The sequence below is a fragment of the Lagenorhynchus albirostris genome, chromosome 19, assembly GCF_949774975.1.
Source record: "Lagenorhynchus albirostris chromosome 19, mLagAlb1.1, whole genome shotgun sequence".
NCBI classification, from domain to species: Eukaryota; Metazoa; Chordata; class Mammalia; order Artiodactyla; family Delphinidae; genus Lagenorhynchus; species Lagenorhynchus albirostris.
Genome location: NC_083113.1, coordinates 18282364 through 18308226, shown reverse-complemented (window position 1 = coordinate 18308226; position 25863 = coordinate 18282364). Strand labels below are relative to the sequence as shown.

At 55.5% G+C, this 25863-nt stretch overlaps 1 protein-coding gene and 1 long non-coding RNA gene across 4 annotated transcripts; one reads left to right on the top strand and one right to left on the bottom strand.

Moving 5' to 3' along the window:
• Positions 1-1043: 1043 nt before the first annotated feature.
• On the bottom strand, positions 1044-5082 carry LOC132509316 (uncharacterized). The gene is made up of 3 exons (XR_009536955.1): positions 4907-5082; positions 4030-4190; positions 1044-1223 (listed from the first exon to the last, which is right to left on the bottom strand). It is a non-coding gene; the product is annotated as an uncharacterized LOC132509316 (long non-coding RNA).
• Positions 5083-9235: 4153 nt separating this feature from the next.
• On the top strand, positions 9236-24239 carry KCTD15 (potassium channel tetramerization domain containing 15). 3 transcript variants are annotated; one of them, XM_060130680.1, is made up of 6 exons: positions 9236-9374; positions 11015-11110; positions 12687-12779; positions 13429-13604; positions 18482-18626; positions 21264-22655. In XM_060130680.1, exons 3-6 carry the CDS (start codon positions 12714-12716, stop codon positions 21735-21737), a joined length of 861 nt encoding a protein of 286 aa, XP_059986663.1. In that variant the 5' UTR covers positions 9236-9374; positions 11015-11110; positions 12687-12713; the 3' UTR covers positions 21738-22655. The 3 variants fall into 3 exon arrangements, with proteins under 3 accessions (XP_059986663.1, XP_059986665.1, XP_059986662.1); XM_060130682.1 differs by lacking the exon at positions 11015-11110 and having other exon boundaries at positions 21264-22657; XM_060130679.1 differs by lacking the exons at positions 9236-9374; positions 11015-11110 and adding an exon at positions 22694-24239 and having other exon boundaries at positions 12702-12779; positions 21264-21569.
• The last annotated feature ends 1624 nt before the right edge of the window (positions 24240-25863 follow it).

Sequence of the window (25863 nt, the reverse complement as noted above, 5' to 3'; positions counted from 1 at the left end):
CATATATCTGGAGAAAACCATAATCCGAAAAGATACATGCATCCCAATGTTCATCGCAGTGCTGTTTACAATAGCCAGGACATGGAAGCAATCTAAATGTCCACAGATGGATGAATAGGTAAAGAAGATGTGGTACCTAGAGACAATGGAATATTACTCAGCCATAAAAAAGAATGAAATAAGGCCGTTGCAGCAACATGGATGGACCTAGAGATGATCATACTAACTGACGTAAGTCAGACAGAGAAAGACAAATACCATATGTTATCGCTTGTGTGTGGAATCTAAAAAAATGGTACAAGTGAACTTATTTACAAAACAGAAATAGAATCACAGATGTAGAAAACAAATTTATGATTACCAGGGGGTAAGAGGGGGGCGATAAACTGAGAGATTGGGATTGATATATACACACTACTATATATAAAATAGATAACTAATAAGAACCTACTGTATAGCACAGGGAACTCTACTCAAAACTCTGTAATGACTTATATGGGAAAAAAATCTAAGAAAGAATGGATATGTGTATATGTATAACTGATTCACTTTGCTGTACAGCAGAAACTAACACAACATTTTTAATCAACTATTCTCTAATAAAAAATTAATAAAATTAATAAAAAAGGTGGATCTCCATTTATGCTCTTGTTCTGGTCCCTGCAAATGTTAGGGGTGGGCCAAGGTGTATAATAAATAAACAAACATATATAATATACACACATATATAATTTTATATACTATCTATGTTATATATAATCTATAATAAATATATAATTATAAATCATAGAATAAAATGTATCATATATATGTATAGTATATACATTCCCACTCAAATTGGATTGGGATTGTACACACACACACACACAAAAGGATACAGTTTGTATCAGTCAGCTTTTGCTGTGTGACAAAGAAACACATAATATCAGTGGCATACAACAATAAGCATTTATTTCTCATGTGTCATGGTTGCTGGTGCAGCCCCACCCCACGTGTCTCATTCTGGGGCTCAACCTGGAGGGCCAGCAGTTGCCTGGGGCATTTTCTTCCTACTGCAATGGCAGAAGCTCGAGAGGCAAGCTCAGCTGCGGGAGTATACTTCAAGCCTCTGCTCCTTGTGCTGCATCTGCTAACTTCCCTTTGGTGAAGCCCAGGATTGGGGAGTGGAGGAGTACGTTCTGCCGAGCATGGTGCCATGGCAAGGGTATAGATGTCTAAAGCCACTACAGGGCAGGGAAAAACTGGTATCAATAATTTAATCTATCACATACCAAACTGAGGTTCCCTAGGAAGAGGAATATGAGATTGCCAGGGTGTGTGTGGAGGGGAGGGGGGCTAATTTGTAACTAATTCTAATTACGAAAATACCAAATGATTTAATTTTTTACAGTTTACCTGTAATCCCACATTCCTCTATTAGAAAGCAAAAATAAGACCTCGATTATCCCCAGTCCCAGTCAAAAGCCTAATATAAAATTTTTCCTAGTTGATTCACCCGAAAGACTGGCTAGACATTTTGGAAAACAAATTCTTTTTTAGATCCTGACCTCAAACCACAAACAGAAGTTAATTCTAAAAGGGTAAGAGACCTGAATGCAGAAACAGAACTGTCAAAATTAGTCTGGAGATAATATTTTGAGATATATCAAGATGCCTTTTCTTTTTGCACTTCCTTGGGTGACCTTCCAGCTTTTCAGCCAGAGGCTTGCATCGCCTAGGGGTGGAAGGAGATGGAGGGAGAGAGGGAGAGAGAGAGGTGGAGGGAGGGGGAGAAGGGGGGGGAGAGGAGAGAGGGAGGAGGAGGATGGGGAAAGGGAGGAGGGGGAGGGGAGGAGGATCCAAACAGCAAACACCACATCCAAACACCTCTTCCAAAAGCAGCCTGCTGGGAGGTGGGAGCTGGAGGAGGGGCCGTTCCTTACCTCTGACACCACAGTGGCCAGAAACCACTGTTTTCAGCATCAAACACCCAATTCCAATGGGAGAGGCCTTTGGGGGCCCTTGGCCTATATACACAGAAGAGCTGACTGAGGGATGGGGGCCAGGGCAGGAGGCAGAGGCCACTGCATGGATCAGAGGGGTGACAAGGAGGGGCACCTACCAGGCCCAGGGATGTGAGAAGAGCAAGTGGCCAAAACACAATGCAAGAGGAGGCACCCGTTGGATACCAGTTATGTGAAAGTTTAAAGCAGACACAGATGTCATCATTGTTTATGAATACATTCATGTGTCGCAAAAAGTATAAAAAGGTGCGCAGGAATGTGGCAACTTCTGGGCAGCAATTACAGGGTGGGGGAAGAAGGGAGAGGTTTTAACTGGTCTGTATCGTTTCATCTGATTTTTAAATAGGAATCTGAAGCAAATATTTGAGCTGTTAATATTTGCCATGCCTGGGTGGTGAGTGTATAGATATTTGTTAGATTATTTTCTATATTTTGAAATACACAGAAGGGGGAAGACAGACTGCGGATTAGTATGAGTAGTTTGATGCCATAGTTTAAAAACCATGTGCACATGTGCATGTTTGCACACCTGCTTGGACGGTGTGCACACGACGTGTCTGTGGTTCTATGAGGCTCCATGTGTATCTGTGCCTGTGCAACACTATGTGTGTGTGCGTGTCCCTTTGTGTTTGCCACTTGCATGTGATCGTGTGTGTACCTGCATATCCGTGTGTGTGTCTCTGTGCAACTGTATGTGTCTCTGTGGCTGTATGTGTCTGTGACTGTGTTTGTGTGTCCTTGAGTGTGTGTACGTGTGTGCATATCTGTGCTAGTCTATGTAATTGTGTCTCTGTGTGTGTACGTGAACAGGAAGACGAATGGCTGGACAAACACCAAATTACTGACTCAATGCTCTCGGGGAAGGAGAAACCAATTTTCGTTTCTCCTTTGTACATCTCACTGTGTGTGTGTGTGTGTGTGTGTGTGTGTGTGTGTGTGTGTGTGTGTTTTACAATGATCATCCAGTGTTTACTGAAACTTAAAATTACTTTTAAAAAGACAGTAAAGAGTTTCACAGTTTGAAAAATGAGAAGAATTTATCAGCAGACCCTTGTTGGCCTCTGGGGCTCCTCTTTGCCCCCTGGGTCCCAACCTGTGATTCCATCCACCCCCAAGCGCCCTGAGCTCAGAGGAGCCTGAGGACACTTCCTAGCCCCACCCCAGAGGCATGGCCCACAGCAAGCATGAGATTTCTCTGAAGTTTTGTGTTTTATCTTTAAATGTTAGGCAACTTTTACATTCTCCCCTTTAACGTATACATGTTTGTCTTAATTATACAATCACAAGGTTTCAACCCCCAAATCTTGGAGTCAAGGGGCCTCCATCCCTCTCATCTTCCCCAGCTTCTGTGTGTCTCCTGTAGGTGGGTGTTGGGCCAACAGCACCTGGAGTAGGATCCGGAGGTGTAACTACAGCCCCACCAGAGATTCTAGGAAGGTCAGTTGGAAGGAAGCAACCATCACCCTTCCAAGAGCTCTCACACCGGCCTGAGCCGAGTTCTCTGCATCTGCTCTCACCATGAATCCTCCCAGCGAGGGCATCAGCTCCTCGTCATTACTATTCTCACGTTACACGGGAGGATACTGGGACTCTGCGAGATGAAACCCAAGGTCACCCAGTTGTACTCAGACTTCCAAGTTCATGCCACGCATAGACGGTCTCCCTAAAGCCTAGGCCCAAGGCAAATGAATTGCCTGTGACATGGAAGAGGGTCAGTGTACGGACCTCTGGCCAGAGGAAGGAGCCCCAGGCAGGGTTGATGACTGATCAAAGGCTGCCTCACTGTCTCAGCTCTTGCTCTCCCTCAGGCCCATGTAAATGCATCTGCAGGGCCCCTAGTCCTGTGACCCCAGGGCCACTTTGATGGTCACCTGGAGCCAGAGAGGCAGCCACACAGTCATTTAGGGACAGGACTTGGTATTGAAGGCTGTCCTCCCAGGGATCCGAGCCAGCCTGACATTGATTGAGAGACCTGGAGGACCCTAGAGAGGGCCTCACTGGCCCCCAGCAACTGCGATAGCCTCACCTTTCTGGAATTCTTTTCTGTGTGTTGCATGGGGAGGCAGCACGTGTTGATTGCCCTGATGAACGCCAGGTGCTTTTGCAGGGAACAGCCTCGTCTCCATACCTTGAAGGGCTGCTGGGAGGACCTTGGGACTTCACTGATGCAGCTCGAGAGAAGGAGCCCTGAGAAGAAGCCAGAGGTGAGGAGGTCAGAGGGCCTGGGGTCAGTGGCCTGGCTTGGTTGCCTGAGGGCAGCCCTACTCTGCCAGGTCAGGGGGTCTCCTGGGACCCTAGAAGGATCTAGAGCATCATCTCTGTTGCAGCCTCTCTGGAGGTGCCCTTTGGGGTTTGGGGACTCTCTTTCCTGTTCAGCTTCTACCTTCCTTCCAGCTCAGGGTTCTGGTCAACAGCTCTTCACCTTTGGGGCCCCCAGCACAAAGCCCATCCTCTCCTCCTTCTCCCAAGGCACATCCTGACTGTGCCCAGGGTCTACCTTCTACCCCACGGCCCAGGGCAGCAACCCCAGCTCCTCAGAGGTCAGGGCTAGACCTGATTGGTCCACGCTTTCCCCGGGACTGGCTTGCAAGTTGGCCAGTGGTGTGCCAAAGAGGGCTGTGAGGGCCACTGGATCACTTCCCTGGTCTCCACGCATGTCCAGGAAGATAGCAAGGTTTGAGCTACAATATCTTGAGACCAGAGAGGACCTGGCGTAAGGGCAGGAGAACATGCAGAGGGTGGCAGGGGAATGTGGAGAGAGCCTGGGTCCTTGAATCCTCCGCTGAGTCTCTGAATGGACTCCAGGACCACTCTGCCTCCCACGTGCCATTATGCAAAAGAATCCACCTTCCTTATCACGAATCCCATTGTGAGGTAGGTTTTGTTACTTGTACCCAACTCACACAGACTCTGAAAATCTGGTAAATGTGCTGAAACTTCTCTTGGGAAGAAGGCTCAGATGCAGAATATTGATCAAGTTGGGGGAGGGGCCCTGGTCCCCCAGAGGTCATCCACAGGCCACCACCATGTTAGGATTCCTGGTCAGGAGATCTCAGTCTTGTCTCATCGCTATCACCCTGATGCTGGCTGCCGGGGAGGGCAGGTTGGTTTGGTTCTGAGCAGCATACCTGGGCTGCAGGCAGCAGGCAAGAAGGAGGGGGTGGTCTGTAGCCCCTGGAGACAGGCCCTGCTTTCTCTCCCATCAGAAACCAGAAATCCCACTGAGCATGGTGCTGGGGACTGAGCAGAGCTCTGTGGGAGCCGGCTGGTCTTGTTTTATTAACTTCAAGGACAGGCAGTGGGCCCCCACCTGCCATCCCTCAGTCAGGTTTGGACCGCTGCTCTCCAGGGAGCCCGTCACCTGGCTGACAGTCAGGAGGCCCTGTTTGCAGGGCGCGGCGCTAACAGTCCCACATTTTATCACTCCCTTTAGTTTCCAGATTCACTGGGGTCCTACAGGGAAGACTGGGGGATTCCTGGAATGGAGGCAGAGGCCAAGCGGATGTCAGACTGTGATCTCTGGGCCAGGCTGGCTCTGTCCTAGCCTGGTCAGGGGCCATCTCTGCGTCTGGAGGTGGGCACAGACCTGGGAGGGCCTGGCTTTCACCCCAGCGAGCCTGGGGGTGGTGGAGCAGACAGCCCTAACACCCCAGCCTCTCCCCATCCCCCTACCCTCACACTCTCCCCTCTCGGAGGGCAGCAGCTGTGTCTCAGTCTGTACATCTGCTATCTGGTCACAGACTTCCTGAGAAGGTTGAGTTCAGCAGACTTTGGGACCTCATCTTCTTATTAAGGTCTCGATCTTAAAATATAGTCTGCACACAGCAACAACAAAATACAAAGTCACACTGGAAGCCGCTTTGAAATATCCAGAGACTGAGGTCTTGTCCACAACACCTTGATGCAGGGCCTGACCCACATCGGCTTCATGTGAGCTCATGCAGAGCAGCCTCAAAGCAAGCTCAGGTCTGAACCCACTTTTTAAAATACGTGAACCATAATGGCTCAAGTGCTCGTCAAATCTACTGACGAAGCAAGTTCCATTCTGATTAGACTCACATCCCATTTCATCTCTTGGACTATAGTAATGAAACAAGATGTGTTTCACAAGATGTTTCAGTATGTTTTCAGTCCTAATTATACATCTTCAATTAAAAAAAACAAAACCTCACCACTGCCTTATATACCACAGATCATTAAATGCCTATCACAGCCCACGTCCAAGTCTCTCAATGTAAAAGATGGTTGACATTTAGCCGGGAACTTTTAAAACACTTGAGTATAAATTATGGCCCAAACTTACTCTTCTTAATGACACGTAAAAAGTTCAGCTCTTTAATAAAAGGATTCAGGAATATGAAAACAAAGTTCCCAGCAATATTAAGGAAATAAAGGTCTTTCAAAATGGTCAGTTCTTGTTTCAATTAAATTGTGCATTTTTAATATAGTTGGTATAAAGTGAAACGCTTAAAAAAACATCGAGGAATTTAAAATGAAATGGGACATCCTCTTTGCAGGGTCACCAGTACCACAGTGAGATTTGTCTCTTAAACAATGACACTTAGTATCTCTGTAGTTCCATGAATACTTTTGAAGTGTCATATTAAAACCAATCTCATGGCCTTGAGGCAAAGAGAAGCAATTAGTCTTGGAGTTGTGAATAAATAAAAATCCATTTATACACCCGTCCTTGACATGTACCTTGCAAATCTTAGAAACTTCATCTAGTGGGAAAAGAAATGTTAAATCATGAATACCAATACTAATCACATCGCCATGTGGATTCCTAAAACAGTTTAGTTTATACCCATCTAAGTATTAATTTATATGTATATATTCATCCATATTGAACACAAAACAAAGAAGCTCTAGCAGGCACCTAGCGGGCGAGGGGAGAGGGGTGAGGGGCGATGGGGTCACAGGGGTGGCCCCATGACAAGCAAGTTTTCAGGGGGTCTCTGCTCAAATGGGAGCCTGGAGCACTCTTCCTCATGCCTCCCTCTTCCCCGCCCCCACCCCCAAGCACTCCAAGGCTTGAGAAGGGGGAAGTTTCTTTCCCTGAAGAAGTTTGGGGTATCCACACACGCCTTTCTCCATGTGTGATCCCAGCCAGCATTTAAGGGAGGACACAGGAGATCAAAGTATTTGGATACTTGTTTCACTTCTTATTTGGGCCCATCCCTTCAGCAGTGCCGGGTGGGGTGGGTGTTGATGGGAGCTTTGCTGCTCCTTGGCCTTGCGTAGCTCTGGAGAGACTGGGGCAGTCACCAAGGAGCAAAGCAGATCTGCTGGGCCTGGCCGAGATGTAGAGAGCAGACAGTGGTGCTGTCAGGCCCGAGCTGGGAGCCAAAAGCCCCGGGGGCGCCAGGGCGTGGGGAGCTGAGTGGGCAGCCCATGGGCCGTGCGGGAGCCGCTGCACAGATCCCTGACCTACTTCCAGGGCCCCTTTCTCTTCAAGGAGCAGCTAAGAATCCATAAATTAAGGAAATTAACTGATGGGGCCTGCGGCATCTTTGTAAGCTATTTAAATCTATAAATTAACAACATCTTCTGCATATATCAAGTAATTGAACTAACTGCAGGGATGTAACTTTAATGAGAAAATTTCCCCCTTCTCCTGTAGTTCGAGCTCTAAAGTAAATAAATAAATAAAACCTTCCCTTAGGAGGAAAGTTTCTCCTTATTCCCGCGTGGAGAAGTTACAGTACGGCGGTGCGGGCCCTCTTTCCACGCGCGAGGTCTCCTGGTCAAGGGAGGCAGGCCCCCCACCTTGTCCTCTATTCACCAGCGCCCCTCCCGTGAGTGAAGCCGCTAGAGGGCGTCCAGGTCCGGCTGGAGCTCGGGGTGGGGGCCCCCGCGCCGTTCCCGGCCGGAGCGCACCGGTCCTCCAGCTCGAGCCTGGCTCTGGCCCGGGCGTCCCCGCAGCCGGACGGGGGCGCAGTGCAGGCCGGGCGCAGTGCACCGGAGGCTCCGCGCTCCGTTTCCTAGGAGCCGGGAAATGGTCCAGGAGGAGGGGGGGGACGGGCGGGGCGCAAGGGAAACAGGAGAAAGAGGAAGGGGAGGAGGAGGTAGAAGAGGAGGAGGAAGGGGCAGCCGACTCGAGTACCAGGAGGGACGCCCCGGGCGCAGGCCTCAGCGCCGCGGGGAGTCTTGGCGGTAGACGTCTCCATCGCGCCGCGCGCGTAAAGGAAATGGCGCGTCTGGCGGCGGGGGGCCGGCCGGGCGCCCCCCGTGCGCCCCTCCCCCGCGGTGGCCGACCGCGTGTCCGCAGACGTCACGGGCGGCGCTGCTCCCCGGTAGAGGGGCAGCCGGGGCAGAGACCCGGGGAGGAAGGCGAGGGAGGGGGAGGGGCGGCACCGGCCCCCGGCTCCTCTGCAGCCCCGGCCGACTCGCAGCCCAGTTTCTTCCCAAGTCCCGCCCCTACCCTCGGGCGCCGCGGCGGCGGCTGCTCTCCTCTTTGTAACCGAGGAGTCAAGAAATGTGAGAAACGTGCCCTGTGTTACTTATTTGGGAGCCGAAAATTTATGCCCAGCTGAAAGCGCCCGGGGAAATATTACATCAGATGAAATGACAATGATTAAAATCAGCTTCTCCCCCGCCCCCTCCCGAGCCCGGAGGAGGCCCGGGCGCCGCGTGGCTGGCCGGCGGGGGGCGGGGGGCTGGGCGGCGGAGGGCGCGGGGGCCTGGGCGCACCGCTCCCGGGAGGGTCCTGGCGGAGGCCCCGGCGGGAAGGCGCGGACTCCGGGGGAGGCGGGTGGTGATCGCCCGGCTGAAGGAAGGGAAACGGCGCGTTTTTGTCGCCAGGCGCGGGCGCGCGGAGCTAATTGCGACTCTAATCCTCTGCCCCGCGGCGCAGCCGAGCCCCGAGCCAGGAGTCGCCGCGCGCTCCCGCTCGCGCTCGCAGCGCTGGGTAATTTGGAGCCGGATCGCTGCCCTTTGCGTCCGGGCTCGGCCGCGACGGGACGCGGGCTACGGGCTAAGGTGGGGGGCTGGCTTTCTCGCCAGCAATCGGGGAAGGCCGCTGGAGAGAGAGGAGGGAGGAGAGGAGGTGGGAGCGGCGGGAGGGCAGCCGGAGAGCGGCGCGAAGAGGAGGCGGCGGCGGCGGCGGCCGCGAGGAGGGGAGGAGGCGAGGGGAGGGCGGGGAGGGGAGGCCCCGGCGCGCCGCGCCGCGAGGGGCCGCGCGAAGCGGGGGCCGGGGCGGGAGGGGTGGGTGGGGGGAGGGTTGGGGGCGAGAGAGAAAGTAACTCCAGGACGAGACCGGAGCGACCCGCGCAGCAAGCAGAGGCGGCGAGGCTGCGCCCGGCGCCCGAGACCAGCGGCTGCGCGGGGCGGGGGCTGCGCCCGAGTCCGATCCGCCGCTCCGGCTCCGAGGTAAGCCTCGCGCGGGCGGCCACCGCTCAGCGACGCGCACCCCTGTCCCTAAAGTGGCTGCGATACCCAGAAAGTCGCCCGGCCGTGATTCGGACGTGGGAGGGGCGGCTGCTTTGTCCCGGTGCAGGGCGGCGGGGGCTGGCGGCACGGGGGCACCCAGCACAAAGGCCTGGTGCGAGAGGGGGGGACTGCCCACGTGGGCCGGCCCTGGCCCCGGGTGGACCCTCCCCACGCGGGCGGGCACCGAGCTTCCTGCCGCACGGGGAGGTGGGGGTGAGGGGGTGTTCACGTCCCGGCACTTGGGCCTCGGTGCCGGGCCGAGCGCCCTGCGGGGCCGGCGTGTTTCCGGGGTCAGAACCTGGCTCACGCAGCCGGGGCTTCGGCTGACTGGGCCCGGCTTGGTGTACAAATCAGAGAGAGAAAAAGTCTCCAACGGGACAGATGTGTGTCCTCTGACGCCCACCCGCGAGTCCGAAACGGAGCGGGAGGGGCTGGCGGTCTGGTGGTCGTCCCAAGCGCGCGGGGTCTGGAGCCCCAGGCGGGCCGCGCGGAGATGCGATCGCCGCCTCCGGATCCCCGATTCCCGCCGGTACCCCCTGACCTGGACGCGCGCACCGGCACACTCTCAAACAGCCCCCCTCCCCCGTAGCTGGAGCGCGTTTCAGTCTTCCCGCGCCCCCCACCTCCGGCTGCAGAAAGATCAGCTTCAAGTTTTCACTCTGCGTCTCAAATGTGCATGAAGGAATTTAAGTGCACGAGTGAATAACAGCATTAGTTTCAATTAATTTTTTTTTAAATCCCGGCAACAATAAACTTTGAGAACAAAAGCGCTTTTACGTCCTTAATTAGGCGAGCTTCCCATCTGTGGTCTCTAAGTATCTGCCTCTTGATTTAACTTTGTCTTCCGCCCCGCCCGTGCCGCACACCCTCGCGGTCCTGCAAGGCACTTTGGGTGCCGCGGCCACCGCCGCCCGCGGCGCCGCCGGCCTGCACCCAGCCGGCTCCGGCCGCCCCGAACGAAGTTCACACCGGCCGGCGGGTTCCGCGGCCGGGCTGGCGCGCGCCAGGTGGCCCGCCTGCCTCCCTTCCGGCCCGCCCCCTGGACAATTCTGCAGGCCCCTGGCCCTCTTGCCCGGGGCTGGCGCCCTGGGCGCAGACCTGAAGGGAGTTCTCGAGCCGCCTTCTGTTTACCTTTTATGGTTAAAATAACAGCTTAGCAAAGAAGCGACTTCACGAAGAAGCGATTTAGTGAAATCGTCTCAAGCTGCCGCAGCTCAGCCAGTTTAATCACCCCCAGAGAGCTGAACAACTGCGAGCACAATAGGACACAAAATCATTTTGTGTGTAAATGAGCGTGGCATTCTGCTCGCTTCCCTCTGCTCGGGCGGGCGGGGCTCGGTGGCGGGCGGGCGCGGGACCCCGGGCTCCCGCCGCAGCTTGGAGAAGCGGGTCAGTACCCAGCCGGTTTGGAAACCCGCGGGCCGTGCAGCACACGACCGCCGAGGCCCCTGCAACAGGCGGTTTGGCTGAGCCTCGGGAGGGGCGTGGCGAGCTGGGGCTGGTCGTGAGTTTGATGCTGGTGCTGGCGGAATGAACTTGTGTCTCTTCCTGCACCCACTTTATGCTTCTGACCTTGGCAGTGGTCTCGGGGAAAGGGTCGTTGTCCAGCACAGATGCGTTTGTCGGAGGGAGCAGTGGAGGTTCGCGGCAAGGCGTACAGCCTGGGGCTTCCAATGGTGAGTTTCTGGTGTGCCATGAACATCAGGTGGTGCCTGCGATGGAAAAGTCTGGGTGAGAACAGGATCGAGCAGCTTTTGTGATGGGTACTTGGTGTTAAATGTCACTTCTGAGTAGTGTCCTGGCAGTAGGGCCGGCATTGTGCAGTCTGCTTTGATAGACGTTCCATCGGAATTCCTTCCAGCACAGTTTATCCTCAGTGTGGCTTTCCTTCTGACTCCTCCCTAGCAGAGCCTCCCAGGGCAGGATAGCCCATTCCTGAGATATGTTTTGGTTTCTCAGAACTTCCTTGAGATAAGTGACCTGGTTTTCTTTTTGAAGCTTGCGGGAACTCAGGAATGCCCAAAGCAGCAGACCCTGGACAGCTAGAAGTTAAACATGACTGTCTGCTAATAGCCACCCCCCACCGGTTTCCTGTCAGAGGACTTGCTGGGACACCGAGGGCAGGACAAATCCTGGGAGAGTGGCCCGGCTTAAATTTGCAGGATTTGATTCTCATTGGACCTTGGTTCATGTATTAAAACTGGATGTTGAATTTCAAGGCACAAAGTCAATCCTTGAGAGAGGTTCGGATTAAACCTGCAACGGATAAGTCCAGGTTTAGGTATATGGAAGCCAGTGGGGGCGGGGGGGTGATAGTCACTGTGCCCGTCTCCCCCAGCCCCGGGTCAGTGGAAGGGGTCTGCTTAAACCTGCTCTCCTCCAGCTCTCCTGCATGGGGCCTGCAAGTGTTCTCAGACAGCTTCTAGAGACTGTGGGACAGGCTTATTTCAGGTGGTTGCGGCTGAGAGGAGAGGCAGGAGAGAGTGTTCATTAGCTGAGCTGCTGTCTCCTTCTGGCCAGCTTTCTCTAATGCCTTGGGGCTGTGATCCCAAAGGGATCTGGAATATATTAGGCACAGACAAGACCATTCCCGGGGTCTGGGGAGAAACTGCAGAGGTGCAGGCTGGGCAAACAAAGAGAAGTTTTCTTCTCTAAGGAGCCACAGGGGGAGCGGTGGCTTCCTAAGTGACTTTCGCTCTTCCCTGGCTTCTCTGTGTCCAGCCAGTTGCAAACTGCATCTTAACACTGCAGAGATGGTGTTCAAAGAGGTCCTGGGGCTCCGAAGCCCATGGAGGGTGGGGGGGGATCCTCTCTGAGCTGTGGTTCCCAGGGTTCTCTCTGAAGTAAGAGGAGACATGCTTGGTAACGTGTCTCAAAACCAAAATACCAAGAAAATCAGATTTGTTCTGAAACATTTTGGGGGCAATAATGGTGAGCATATGTTTCAGTACTGTCATTAGCTGAATTAGCAGACATGGAGCTGCCCTGAAAGCACATGTGTGAGTGAGTGTGTGTGTGTGTGTGTGTGTGTGTGTGTGTGTGTGTGTGTATGTGTGTGTGTAAGTAATCTCCTACGGCCCGGAGGCTTGCTTTGGGGTGTGGGGACAGGATAGTAGCGGGCAGTGTGGTAGGGCATGGGGTCCTGGGACGCATGTTCATAAAGGACAATTGTAAGCATCTTTGACTGGGAGACACGGCGCCCAGGACCACTGAGGAGTAAGTCCTGTCTGGTTGTGTTGGTGCTTCCCACAGATACTCTGGGCAGCGATGGAAGCCTAGATGCCTCACCGCAAGGAGCGGCCGAGCGGGTCCTCGCTTCACGCCCACGGCAGCACTGGCCCCGCGGTGAGAGCCAGCAGGGTGGGCTGGGTCAAAGGCTGGTGTCCTCCTATTTGCCGTCTTCCCAAGCGCCAGCTCACTGGCTGCCCTTCCTCGCAGCTGCAGTCACAGCGGTGGCATTCAAGAGACGGCTGTTGACTGGCCGCACGATTATGTATTTTTTTTGGAAACAAAAATGCTCTTAATTTGATGTGAAATTTACTACATGTATAAAACTCAATGCCTTAGGTGCTGAGGAAGTCCCTAATTTAGAGGTGTCTCGTTACTGAGACAAACTTGCAAAAACCCCTGAATCCCAATTCACAAATTGGTGATTCGTTTGTCAGGGGATATTTCACATCTAATACAGAAGCCCACGACCTTTAATTAGAATTTTGCAGTTTGTTTTATGCCCCTGGAGGCTGACACCTTGAACAAAATTTTTTTTTCTTGATTTCTTATTGCTAATAAGCATCTTTCTTTTTTCCCTCTGGTACTTTGAAGAAAATGATGCGAATACACTTAATTACAGTGGTGGCCACAATTTGTCAGCTGAATATGTGATCAGGCACAGGCAGAAGTGATCTGATTAGATCTGTGATCACATTGGCAATAAAAGGAGTGCATAGCTCCGTCGTGGAGAAACCCTTGTTCTGTGCCTTGTTTCCATCTCCAGGAGGGAGGAAGCATGTCTCGGTTGTCTCTCACCCGGTCGCCTGTGTCTCCCCTGGCCGCCCAGGGGATCCCACTGCCAGCCCAGCTCACTAAGTCCAACGCGCCTGTGCACATCGACGTGGGCGGCCACATGTACACCAGCAGCCTGGCCACGCTCACCAAGTACCCTGACTCCAGGTAAGAGCCGAGCCCCTCATGGCACCGGGGCGTGCAGTGGTGACAGGCAGCATCTGTAGCCTGCTACCAGCCAACACGCAGGGCTCTCCAAGGCCCCCCTGCTCCTAGACCTGGGGAACTAGGGTTCAGGAAGCTGAGTGCCCCTGTCAACGGCTGCTTTGCACAGGGACTTGTGACCCTGAGCTGGTGGCATTGGTAGTGTTAGGGGGAGTTCCTGACTCACTGGCAGAGGCCACTTTTCAGAGCCAGCCCCACCTGCAGCTGGCCAGCAGCTGGCTGGGGAATCTCATGTTCCTTCAGGTTACTCTTGAGTGAGACTCAAGCCCGGCCTTTGAAGGGGACCATTCGTGAGCAACGCTGCGTGAGCAATTCTTGGCGTCATGCTGGGGAGAAATAGTTCATCCTATTTCCGAGCCTAACCCTTGGGATAGAGCGTAAGGGGAAGGGTGAGGGGCAGCTGCAATTTGTCCTCTTTGCCTGTTTGGGTGGCCACTGCTGGACCCTAAGGGCTAGCAGCAGGCTCCCTTGGATTTGGCGGGGTTGCAGCGACTGGCTAGGAATTCCGTGATGTTCGGGAGTATCCACAGCTGTGGACAAGCATGGGCCACATACCGCCATCAGCGGGCAAAGCGTCTCCGACCCGGACCCTCCCTGCAGGGAGCTTTACACTCTGCCCAGCTCCCCGGTGCTCCGGACTCCTGGACTCATCTGTGGGAGGCGCCGGGCACTGCTGACTCTCCTGCTTTTGCCTCTCAGGCATTTCTCTCCTAGGGGCAGACCTGGTTTCCGCCTGTAACAGCAGGGCTGGCCAGAGGTGGGACGGGTCTCTGAGCATCTCCTGGAGATGATGCCGCACGCTACTTGCTGAGCCGGGGACCGCTTGCTCCTGGTACAGTGAGGCGGCCACCACTGAGGGCTGGTGGCGGGAGGGCCACGGCTGCAGGGCATCACCTCTGTTTTAGACATTTAAAATAAAAAGAGGAGTTAATTAATCCCCCAGACACCGAGGGGGAGCGGCTCCGGGAAGCTTTCGGATCCGGCTGCCTCGTCGAGCACGGAGGATTCATAGCGTGTGGAAGTGGCGGCTTTGGGAGCTCGTTGGAGGCCAGGGTGGCGCCCTCCAGGGGGGAGTGCTGGAGGTGGATGCGGTGTGTCGTTCAGAATTGGGGGCATCGGGTGCAGGTGACGGTTGGAGCTTCGCTCCCTCAGCAGACAGAGGCTAGGCCTGGGGCGCTTGTTACCTGGGGGTCTCGGAGGGGGCAGCACCTGGGAGGCCATGTCAGCCGTGTCGGCCTGGCGCTCTCTGGCAGAGCCCTGTCGAGGATGGGAGATGGATTCCACTTATTTAATTTCCATTTAGCCTTCTGCGGCATGCGCGCCTTGTTTGAGATAGATCATCCCTTAATCGGTCGACGACGTTTGCGAGTGAAATTCATGAAACCCTTGCCCACGACGTCTCTGAAGAGTGTTCCCTGAAATCAGACACTTGCCTTTCTGGAGTAATCATGGCCCAGGCCTGAGGGGAACGGCCTCCTCATTCTGTCTCCAGGCTGCTGCCTGGAACAGGGCGGGCAGGGGGTGGTCCTCCCCTCCCAGACCCACAGCCCATCCTCACCCATTGTCCTGCTCCGACGTGGGGCGGGCCATCTTGCTGGCCCGTGACCTGTGGGACCCGCGGGCCAGCAGGATGTGCCCAGAGCGGGTGGCGGTCTGCATTCTTTCCTGGGGCCTCAGGATGAATCTGTCCTGCCTGGATGGCTTCCGGCTCACAGGAGAGCTGCTCCTCAGGCCTGAAGCTTGGGCCTAGAGGCCAGTGGAGGGTGGTGTGACCTGTAGGACAGTCAGGACAGTGGGTCAGGCCAGGTCTGAGAAGTGGGTTGGGCAGCTCTGCTGGCCAGAGCCCCTCAGCTCTCTCTCATCCTTCTTTGAGTAAATTATTAAAATTAAAAAACTGTTTTTCACTAATTCTGGAAACAAAGATCCGTCCCTCATCCAGGGTCACCGATGTATAAGTCACCTGGAGATGGAGAATTGTGTTAAGGTCACCGAGGGTGGAGGGGGTTCTGGATGTCAGCAAAGCCCCACCCTGGGCAATGCCGGGAGCCCCCCCCCCCAGCCCCTCAGGTCCCGGTGCCCCCAGAGCTGTGCCTGGGCTTCTGGTTCTTGGCAAGGCAGGGAGCGCCAACGGGTCCTCGCCCAGAGCCGGCCCCGCCCAGCTGCCCGGGGCTGGGAGTGGACTCCTGTGTCTGCCAGCGCACTTGGAACATCGTTAGCTCCTGCCATGGCAGCCCCACGCTTGCGTTCATCCTCACTGTGGGAAGCAACAAATTAAGATGTCCAGGAACTTTAGAACTAATAAAACCTGCCACTGAAACATGCAGGAAATTGGAGCCGAGGCTTAAAAAAAAAAAGGAGGAAAGAAGAAAAAGAAAACAACCCCTATCAGCTGGGGTCAGAACCGGCCAGCTTATTCTGTGGAAGACTTCTGAAGTTGGTACCCCGAACCTGCAGCCTCCCTCAGAGAGTGGCCTGCGGTGGCAATGGACTCTTAAGACCACACGCACGTGTCGGGAGCTCCCTTTGAAGTGACTAACCTTCCCTCAAGCTGCTCATGTCCTTGATAGCTTCAGACCCTGAGGGCATGAAAGGCCTTAGTCTGTGAAGAGACACCGAACCTGGAAAGACCTAGAAGCAGCCAGTCCTGAAATAAGGCAGATTGAGAGCCTTCTAGCCTGGGACCCATAAGACAACCTAGAACCCAGGAAGCCCTGGAATGTGGTGGATTGGGAGTCGTCCAGACCAGCAGGTCTGGCGCTTCACAGCCTGATGTCAGGAGGGTTTGCAGCACAAGCAGCCGTGGGACATTGCTTGCTGCACAGAGCTTGAGCTCAGCCAGGGAGGGTGGAGCAAATTCTGCAGGGAGACGGAGGCTTCGCAGGTGCTGGCTCACCTTGGAAACGGCTCTCACTTCTTCCTGCTGGTGCCGCGTGGGGTCCCTCAGCAGTCTGCGGATGACTGCCCGTGGCACCTGGCGCCTCGCTCAGTCCTGTCTGTCTCCAGGGCTGCTGGGTGGCCCTTATTCTGATACCTGGATGCCCAGGCTCTGCTGAGGTTAGGTCTTGGGGAGTTTGAGGCCTGGAATAGGCCTTGGAGCCCACAGAGCTGTGCAGCGGGGCTGTGTGCTCCAGTATCATTGTCATCAGGCCTGGGGGGTGATGGGGCTCCGTGGCCTTTGGAGCTCTGAGTTGAGCTGTATCTGGGTGACCGCAGCACTGGTTCCACAGGCTCGGGCCTCTCCACACCTCCCCATGGGCTCTGGCCTGCTCATGCCCTTCTGCGAGGCAGCCTTGCCCTTTGTATGGCCCCGCTGGGCCGTGTCCCCAGAGTGAGAACAGGTTAGTCACTCTACCCCTGGGCGGACCCTCCTGGCCAATGCCTGAAGTGTGCCAGGCCACCAGAGCGGCTGGTGTCAATGGGAGGCCCCGAGAGAGGCTTTGGTGCCGTGACCCCCAGCTCGTTGCCCTGGTACACAGTGGCAGGAGTGGGGCAGGGCCTGCGGAGGGGGCTGCTGGGGAGAGGGGAGCCTTCCTGGGAGGCTTGTACAGGTTGGGCTGGAAGGCCTGGGGCCCAGGTCGGGGCCACCCTTCTCCCGGGCTGTGCAGGGTCCAGCTGGGAACATGTATGTGGCCCTGCCTGTCTGCCGAAGGATGTCTGGAGATGCTGCCCCTGGGGAGACGCCGCCGACCTCCCTGCGGTTCCCGACTCAAGCTCTTGGCTGTCCCCACCCCTCTTCGGGGTATCCTAACTCTCCCCACCGGGGCCTGGGGTCTGTAGGAGAAGTTAGCCAAACCAGAGCCTGCCGCCCTGGGAAGTGGGGAGGCCTGGTTCCTCCTCCCTGGAGTGGAGAGGGCCAGGCATCAAGGCGCCCCGAGAGCCTCCTGCAGGTCCTGTGCTTCTGTCAGAGTCACTGCCCTTCAGAAGGTGGGGTGCTGGGACCTGGCCTCCCCTCGCGGTCCCCTCCCCAGTGCGCACTCGCTGTAGCACACGTGCACGCATTGGAGCACGTGTGTGCACTGTTCTGTGTGCATCCACACTGGTATGTGTGTACACACTGGGGTATGCGTGTGTGTGTGTGTGTGTGTGTACGTGCGTGCACTGTAGCTGCACACACACGTGCTGTCCCCGGTGCCTGCCTCTGTTCTCCCCTAGGGTTCCCTGAGCGCAGGGCTGTGGGTGGTTCGTCTGTGAGTTTGTTGAGCGTACGTAGCTGTGTCTCTGGTGGACCCGTGCTGCCTGGTGTGTCCCGCACCGGGATGTGTCTGGGTCTGCCTGTGATTTGTGTGTTGTGAGCGAGGGGACCGTGTGACGCCGTGCCTGCTGCCCGGGTGTGTCCTGTCCGCTGCTCGTTCACGCAGGTTGGGCGAGGTGGATGTGTGTGACCCGGGAGCATGGCAGCTGGTTTACATGTGTTCACTGGGCGGGCGGCCGTGCGCTGGCGTGTCTGGTGGTCAGTGGGGGTTTTCTGGGCAGTTCTGTCCGGCAAGGGTTTGTGTGCGTGGGGCGGGGTGGCTGTGTCTGTGTCTCGCTGTGGTTTTCCAGGCCTGTAACCTGTGTCAGCGGGCAGGCGGGCGTACAGAGCTGGGTGTGCCTCTCTCTGGCTGTGGCCTGTGAGTGTAGGCGGGGCGTGTGCATGTGCTGGTTGCCGCGCTGGTGTCCCGGCTGCCGCTGGCGTGTGCAGACATCCTGTTCAGTCCTGGCGCAGCCCAGAGTCACCATGTAAGGCGCCTCGCCCCTCCAGCAGGGCGAGCTCTAAGGAGTCGGGGTGGGGCAGGTGGACCCGCCCTTCCATCCCACATCTCCGCCCCCATCTCTCCCAGAATAAGCCGCCTCTTCAATGGCACCGAGCCCATCGTCCTGGACAGTTTGAAGCAACATTATTTCATCGACCGGGATGGGGAGATTTTCCGCTATGTCCTGAGCTTCCTGCGGACGTCGAAACTGCTGCTCCCAGATGACTTCAAGGTCAGTCCGCAGCTGGCAGCTGCGTGGCACACTGCCTGTGCGGTGGCGTTCCACAGGGTAGGCTGTGACTTCATAAATGGACCCACAGTTGTCACGGCAACCATAAAAACTTAAACGATGAAGCCGAGGGCTAAATCAGTTTTCCTAAACTAATTTTGTTTTCTCACATTTTTAGCTTATTTATCAGGGTGTAACAGCAGTTAAGCAGCGGCAGTGGCGCTTACCCCGGTTTCATGTTTGTCGTGTTGAACGACTGTCGTGTGCCGGAGTTACAGGAGTTAGAGGTTCCCAGATCTGTTCCTCGTAGGCACTTGGCAGGGGGAAAACTGATCCAGTCCAAACACCCTTAAACAAAAGCTTACCCCCAGGTCTCCGGGCGAGCCTGTCTGCGGCAGCCGACCTGGTTCTGAGAGTCCTGCCTCCGGTGCTGGGCCCCTCACGGCACGGGGATCCCGGAGGCAGGAAGCCCATGCCTGGGCTACTCCAGCTCCAACCAGCAAATGTCCTTCCTTTCTTTCTTCCTGCCGGCACCCAGAGGACCCAGTGGCCCTGGGGCTGTTTTATCCCTCATTCAGTTCAGTTCCTGGGTGCCAACAGCCGAACTCCGGCTGAAAATGCAGTGAAAGACAAGGCAGACGTGGGTCCTGTCCCCATAGCGGTTACGGTCTAGTGGGAAGACAGACGATGAACCAAAAAACACTTGACTTCCACAGGGGCAAACACTTCAGAGAAGCAGAGCGCACTGTGAGAGGGAACCACGCGGAGAGCGGGCCCGGGTGGGTTTGGAGGCAAGGCTGTTTCTCTGGGTGATGGCGGAGGAACGGGGGCAGACAGGTGTGAGGGCCTTGGTGGGGAGGGGAGAGGGGAGGGCAAGGAGCCGGATGGGTGGCAGCCTGGGACCGTATGAACGGGGAAGGAAAGAGCAGGAAGGAAGGCTGCTGCTTGGTGTCAGGACCTTGGTGGCCGGCTCAGCATTCGGCTTTTTACCCTGAATGCAGTGGAAGGGTTGTGAGTAGGGCATGACCGTCAGATCTGTTGTGTGGAAAAGGATACGCAGGGGAGCAGGAGGGTGGAGGCAGTGAAGGTGGAACAGAGTCGGTAGATCAGATTCACGCTTAGGAAGAAGATGCAGGAACCACGGGCGTGGATGGCGAGGGTCGGGGGCTCTCGAGGGTGCCTCTGGCCTGCAGCTTGTGTCCTGAGTGGCTGTGTGGAGGCCCAGGGAAGAACAGGCTGTGGGGGAGTGGCACCACACTCCTGTGTGGAAGAGCTGGTGGGGCATCCGGGGGAGATGTTCTGAGCTATGAGGAAGGAAGTGGGGTTGTTGGTTTGCAGACATCATTTCAAACCTTGCATGGATGAGAGCAAAGGCCCAGCATGGTGCCCTGAGGAACCCCTGTGGAGGGACAGGATGGGTTCTTTTAAATGTTTGAATTTTATTTTATTTATTTTTTATACAGCAGTTCTTATGAGTTGCCTATTTTATACATACTAGTGTACACATGTCAATCCCAATTTCCCAATTCATCCCACCACCATCCTACCGCCCACCACTTTCCCCCCTCGGTGTCCATACGTTTTGTTCTCTACATCTGTGTCTCTATTTCTGCCCTGCAGACCGGTTCATCTGTACCATTTTTCTAGGTTCCACATACATGTGTTAATATACGATATTTGTTTCTCTCTCTCTGACTTAATTCACTCTGTAAGACAGTCTCTAGCTCCACAGGATGGGTTCTTGACTGATCACCCCTGGGGTGACTCCGAAAGCTGGGGTCAGTCAGCAGGAGGAACGGACTTAGGGACAGTGGGGTGGGCCTGGCTTTGGGGGTTGGGCTTCCTTGACTCCCCCCAGGGGTCCTCAGGCTCACCAGCCGGACTTGAGCTGAGTGGTGTGGTCATGGGTCCTCAGCTACTCAGGGCTGGGGTGGGTGTGGGTGGACGTGTGTTTGACCGGGGCAGTGGTCTGATCATCAGCGCCTGAGGGGTGGTTGGTGCGAGCCCGCCAGCCCGGGAGTGGGCTGCTGGTGAGAGGTGGGTGTCCCCCAGACACCTCCTCACACTGCCTGCAAGGGCAGGGGCCGACCTTGTCCTTTAAGCTTCACCCCGTCTTTGAGCTGGGTGTTTACATCCATTTTATAGATGAGGAAACGGAGGCTCAGAGAAGGTCTGGTAGATAAGGATGCCGAAAATCCAACCCAGACAGGTCTGTTTCGCCTCCCTGCCCCGCAGTGAGCTCCTCCAGGGCAGGTGAGGACGGGGCTGCCCCGTGCCTTGCTGACAAATCAGTAGGTTTCCAGGCATCCGCACAGCCTCTGGCTCCTCTAACCTAGCCTCCGGGTCTATCCAGAGGCTTCTCTCTGCTTCAGGGGGATGAAGCCACCCCCAGTGCTTGGGGCCAGATGGAAGAGCTCATGGGATCTTGGGACAGGTGCACACCAGCCGTTGCCTGCATGGAGGCAACACCTTTTTGGGGGGGCACACATTAGGCCGAGACTCGTTTTCCCCATCCCTACAATGGGGACAAACCATCCCAGACCACACTGTGCCCTGGGGGTGCGGGGTGTGTGAGGGGGGGCCCCCTGGAGCCGGCCCGTCAGATCCCCACCACCCCCAGCCGTGTGCGCATGCCCACAGGACTTCAGCCTGCTGTACGAGGAGGCGCGCTACTACCAGCTGCAGCCCATGGTGCGCGAGCTGGAGCGCTGGCAGCAGGAGCAGGCGCAGCGGCGCCGCAGCCGGGCCTGCGACTGCCTGGTGGTGCGGGTCACGCCGGACCTGGGTGAGCGGATCGCGCTCAGCGGCGAGAAGGCTCTCATCGAGGAGGTCTTCCCCGAGACCGGGGACGTCATGTGCAACTCGGTCAACGCCGGCTGGAACCAGGACCCCACGCACGTCATCCGCTTCCCGCTCAACGGCTACTGCCGGCTCAACTCGGTGCAGGTGAGGGCTGGCCGGCCGCCGCCGCCTCCCCCGTGCCTCGCCGACGCCCTCCGGCGGCAGAGGGAGATGGAGGGAGGCTCGGTCCCGGCAATGGCGAGGCCCTCCGTGCCGTCTTACAGAAAAGGCAACAATGTGTCGATGCATAATTTATGTCCCGCTCATAATTAAATGATGGCGCCTGGGGGATGGACTTAAAAAAATTGATCTATGCTTTTTTTTTTCTTTCCCGAAAGGATGTTCTATAAAAATGGCCTAGAGTATTTTCAACAAAGTGTGCTTCATTTGACACCCAGAGTCTGACTTTGGATTCAAATTAAACCCAGGCAGTGGGAGCAGCAGGTCAGAGGCTGAGAGTGGCGGCGGCCTGGAGCCCCCCTACTCGTCATGCTGCCCGGGGCCACCAGCACCCAAACAGCCGCCCCGTGCGTGTTTGGACTGGCTTTCCCCAGATGGGTCTAAGAGCTGGGAAGCCCCACGTGGAGTGGAGGCCTATTTTCCATCAGCTCTTCCAGACCCAAGAGCAGACTCCTATTTCAGGCTTGGGGCAGAGTGGACTTTGTGGGGAAAATTCCACAAGCTGTCTGTCAGAACTTGCTAGGTGCAGGACCCAGGTGTCAGACACAGTGACCAGGCCCTGCCCTCACAGAGGCGCAAGCCCGCCCACGTGGACACGGAGACCTGCAGAGACTCAAACATCAGGAGGACGCCTCCTCTCCACCCCAAGCTCCCTTGAGCTGATGGGCCCCCAGGCATCAAACCATCTGGGACTCGCAGCTCAGGGAAGCAGGTGGCTGCCCAGAGGCTGGGGGCAGGGTCTCTATTACTGGGGCCTCAGTGAGGGAGAGGGACCTGGGACCATGTGTCTGGAGAGAGAGGGGCCCAATCAAGGTTGTGGACCCCTGAGGGCAGCAGGGTTTGGCTGTTTGAGGGGCCCTGGGGCCTGGCCGCCCCTGTCCCTTCTGTGGCTGCCCCACTGGATGTTCTGCAGGGACTTCTGTCAGGAAGCAAGACGTGTCTTAACAGGAGAAGGTAGCTTGCCCTGGGCTAGTGCCCACTTGCCCACCAGGCAGGGCAGGCAGACTCTTACAGCTGGGCGGGACTGACCCCTGTTTCTTCCCCGGCAGGTCCTGGAGAGGCTGTTCCAGAGGGGTTTCAGCATGGCTGCGTCCTGCGGGGGTGGCGTGGACTCGTCCCAGTTCAGTGAATATGTGCTTTGCCGGGAGGAGCGGCGACCACAGCCCACGCCCACTGCTGTCCGAATAAAGCAGGAGCCCCTGGACTAGGCCCTGCCTCAGTGCCCACCTGAGGCCTTTGGGCCCTGGGGACACCCCAGGGACCAGGAAACAGTGCTGGGGAGTTCTGCCTATGCCTGCTTAGCGGTGGCCATGAGACTGAGGGTGGGGCTGGAGGGTCCAAAGCCTGCCCAGAGAGCCCCAAGGCCCCATGTGTCATGGCAACAGAATGTGGGATGCTGGAGGCATGTCCACTGAAGGACTGTTGATGTGACCCAAAGATGCCGAGGTGGGAGAACTCGGCCACCAGTTGTCTGGGCCCCTCAGCTCCCAGTCCGGTCCTCGGGGCTCTACATGTGCCAAGGCAGGGTCAGCAGAGGCCTCCCCAGTGCACGCCGAGGAGCTGTCCATCCTTCACCACACGGCAGACTCCAGTGGGTCTCCTTGCGTCAGAGATGGCTTATTTTTCTACAGTATTTAAGACGGAAGTAACTGTAAGTGCACAAGTCAGAGAGGCCGACAAGGACCAATGCTTCTTTATCTGGTGCTCAGCTCAGTCGGACGCGCAGCATGTCTGCATGGGGGGTGGAAGAGCTGCTGGACACTCGGGCCCAGGTGCCCGCAGAGCAGGGCTTGGAAACTTCTGGTTCCTGCTCTAGGAGCAGATGCAGGGATGGCAGTGCCACAGGGGCTGAAACTGGGCTCCCACGGGGTGGGGCTGCTGGGAGGAGGGTGGTAAGGGTGTGGGGGATGGATAGCTGTGGAGCCACTTGAGACCCTACCTTTGCTGCCACCTGGGGCACAGGCCACACTTGAGAGCCACCTGACCAACTAATGCCCAGGGCCTTCGATTCCTGTCTATGCGTGCGCACACCTGGGCTCCCATAGAAGTCATCTCCCCATCGGGACCAGCCATGGGGCCACACCACATCCTTACCTCAGGAATGGGCCCCACGGTGAAGGGGCCCATCTGTCAGCAGCATCCTCTGGGTCCCCAGCTCAGGAAGCCGTCCCCCACTCTGATTTTCCCACACTCATATGCACACTGAATTTTAATTAGACTGTTACACTAGCTTGCCAGTAAGACCCGGACAGAGTCATACCTTGGGTTCTTGGCCCCGGATTCCAACGAGGACTGCCTCTGAGGGGTCCTCACAGACCTGCTGCCTCTCAGATGACAGGCCCAAAGATGGATACCACCTGCCTTGTCACACACAGTTCCCCTCCCCTCCCCTCCCGGCTCTTTCCCAGGTTGGAGAAACCGCAGAGAACTGCTGGGTGGGCGGGGCGTCCTGGCCAGCACTGCCCCTTGTACGATGCCTGTAGACTTGTATATGACTCCTTTAATATTGTAAAGATGCTGATGTACAATTGTTGCGTGTTTGTGTAAACACATTATGTTCCTAGTTCATGCCATAAATGATGCTATAAAGCGAAAGACTGAGGCTCCATCCTGTGCAGAAGCGGCAGCCAGATTCCAGCATTCCGTGCTGTGCAGGGAGGTTTGGGGATGGAATTCCTCCCTCGGTTCCTTCAGTTCAGATGAGGAAGAACCAACAGCCGTAACTGGGGGAGGGGCAGGAACAAGGGTCCTGAGCTTGCTGTTGTTAATTGCATTTGGGTGTTTCCTCACTGCTGTGCCTGTCCCCCCTGGGCAGCGCAGATTCGGAATTCTGATTCACAGCCCCTAACCAGATGCAGGCTGGGGAAAGGCAGACCCAAAGTGTCCAGGGACTTTTGAACCCAGTCTTCAATATTTGTGATTTTTCCCTCCCTCTGGTTTTTGGTTGAGGTTGACGTCCTCTTTAGAGCGCCGCAGAGCAGTAGGAGAAGGTGGCAGGCGGTCCACGCATGGCTCAGGCCAGCCAGGGGACACGCAGCCCTTCACATGAGGACAGGTCACCCTAGCTCTGCACAGGACCTCGAGGCGTCTCTTTCCGAGGAGTTTGAATGTACTTACGCAGGCCTCCAATTTTAATGAGCCTTTTTGTATTTCTCCTCAAAGTCCTTATGTTCTAACTGACAGGACCCTTTCCCATGCCAGTAAGGGCCACCAGCCTCTCCCTGCCTGGGGGACGGGCCACAGCCATGTGCTGTCTGAGGCCGCAAAGCAGTCGCCATCCCACTGTACAATCGAATTTGCTGGACAGACTTGACAACCTTCTCCTTTGCTCAGCAACATGCCTACAGTTGGCACACGGGCATTGTGGCATCTGAGGTTCACACCTGAGAGGAGGAGAAAGTGTTGTGTTTATTAGAAAGGAAGTCTTGTGGAAAAGGCTCAGTGCCGCGCGTGTGTTTATGGATTTTTATAGTATGATAACCAGCATGGTTGCCGGTCGGTGGAGATTCCCTAACATTTTCAAGCAAACTATCATTTTGATTAAACCATTGTGCTAAAAAAAAAAAAAAAGAGTAACTACCTTACTGAATGTTACTCTTATCTCCTTACTAATTAAGACAAACCAGGAAGTATGATTTAGGGAATTTCTAAATTTGTAGAGAAGTACCATGTTCCCAAAGTGATGCAAAAATTCTAAGATAGTCCCTATAAACAGTAAGTACAAACATCTTTATGCTTCCTGGAATGGATGTACTATATTGTAAGTAATCTCTTGATCAGTTGCCAGCAATATAAGTGTTACTTCTGCTCTTCATAAATTATTCTTGATTATAAGCAACTGGACAGATAGCTGTGCCAACACTTCCCTCTTCCCCACCAGACCTCTGCCCGTGCAGGAACGCTGCAAAGCTACAACAGGTGGCTTTGGCCACTGTCCTAATGACACGGAGCTCAAAGTCAGGTCACGACACTAATATCTTTTAAAAAGCTTTTTTTTTTTTAATTTAAAGCTACCACTTGACTGTGTTCCGTAGAATAAATAAAGGATATTTTATGAATTATACACCCAGCTCTAGCGCTTCGTTTCTAATCTACCGAGGCAGCCGCAAGAAGGTGCTCTGGCTTGAGTGACTCTTAAGCCGCTGCTCCCCCCACTTGGGACTTGGCTTGACCACTGAATAAGCACCTTGAGTAGCCCTAGTCCCAAATACTGAACCTT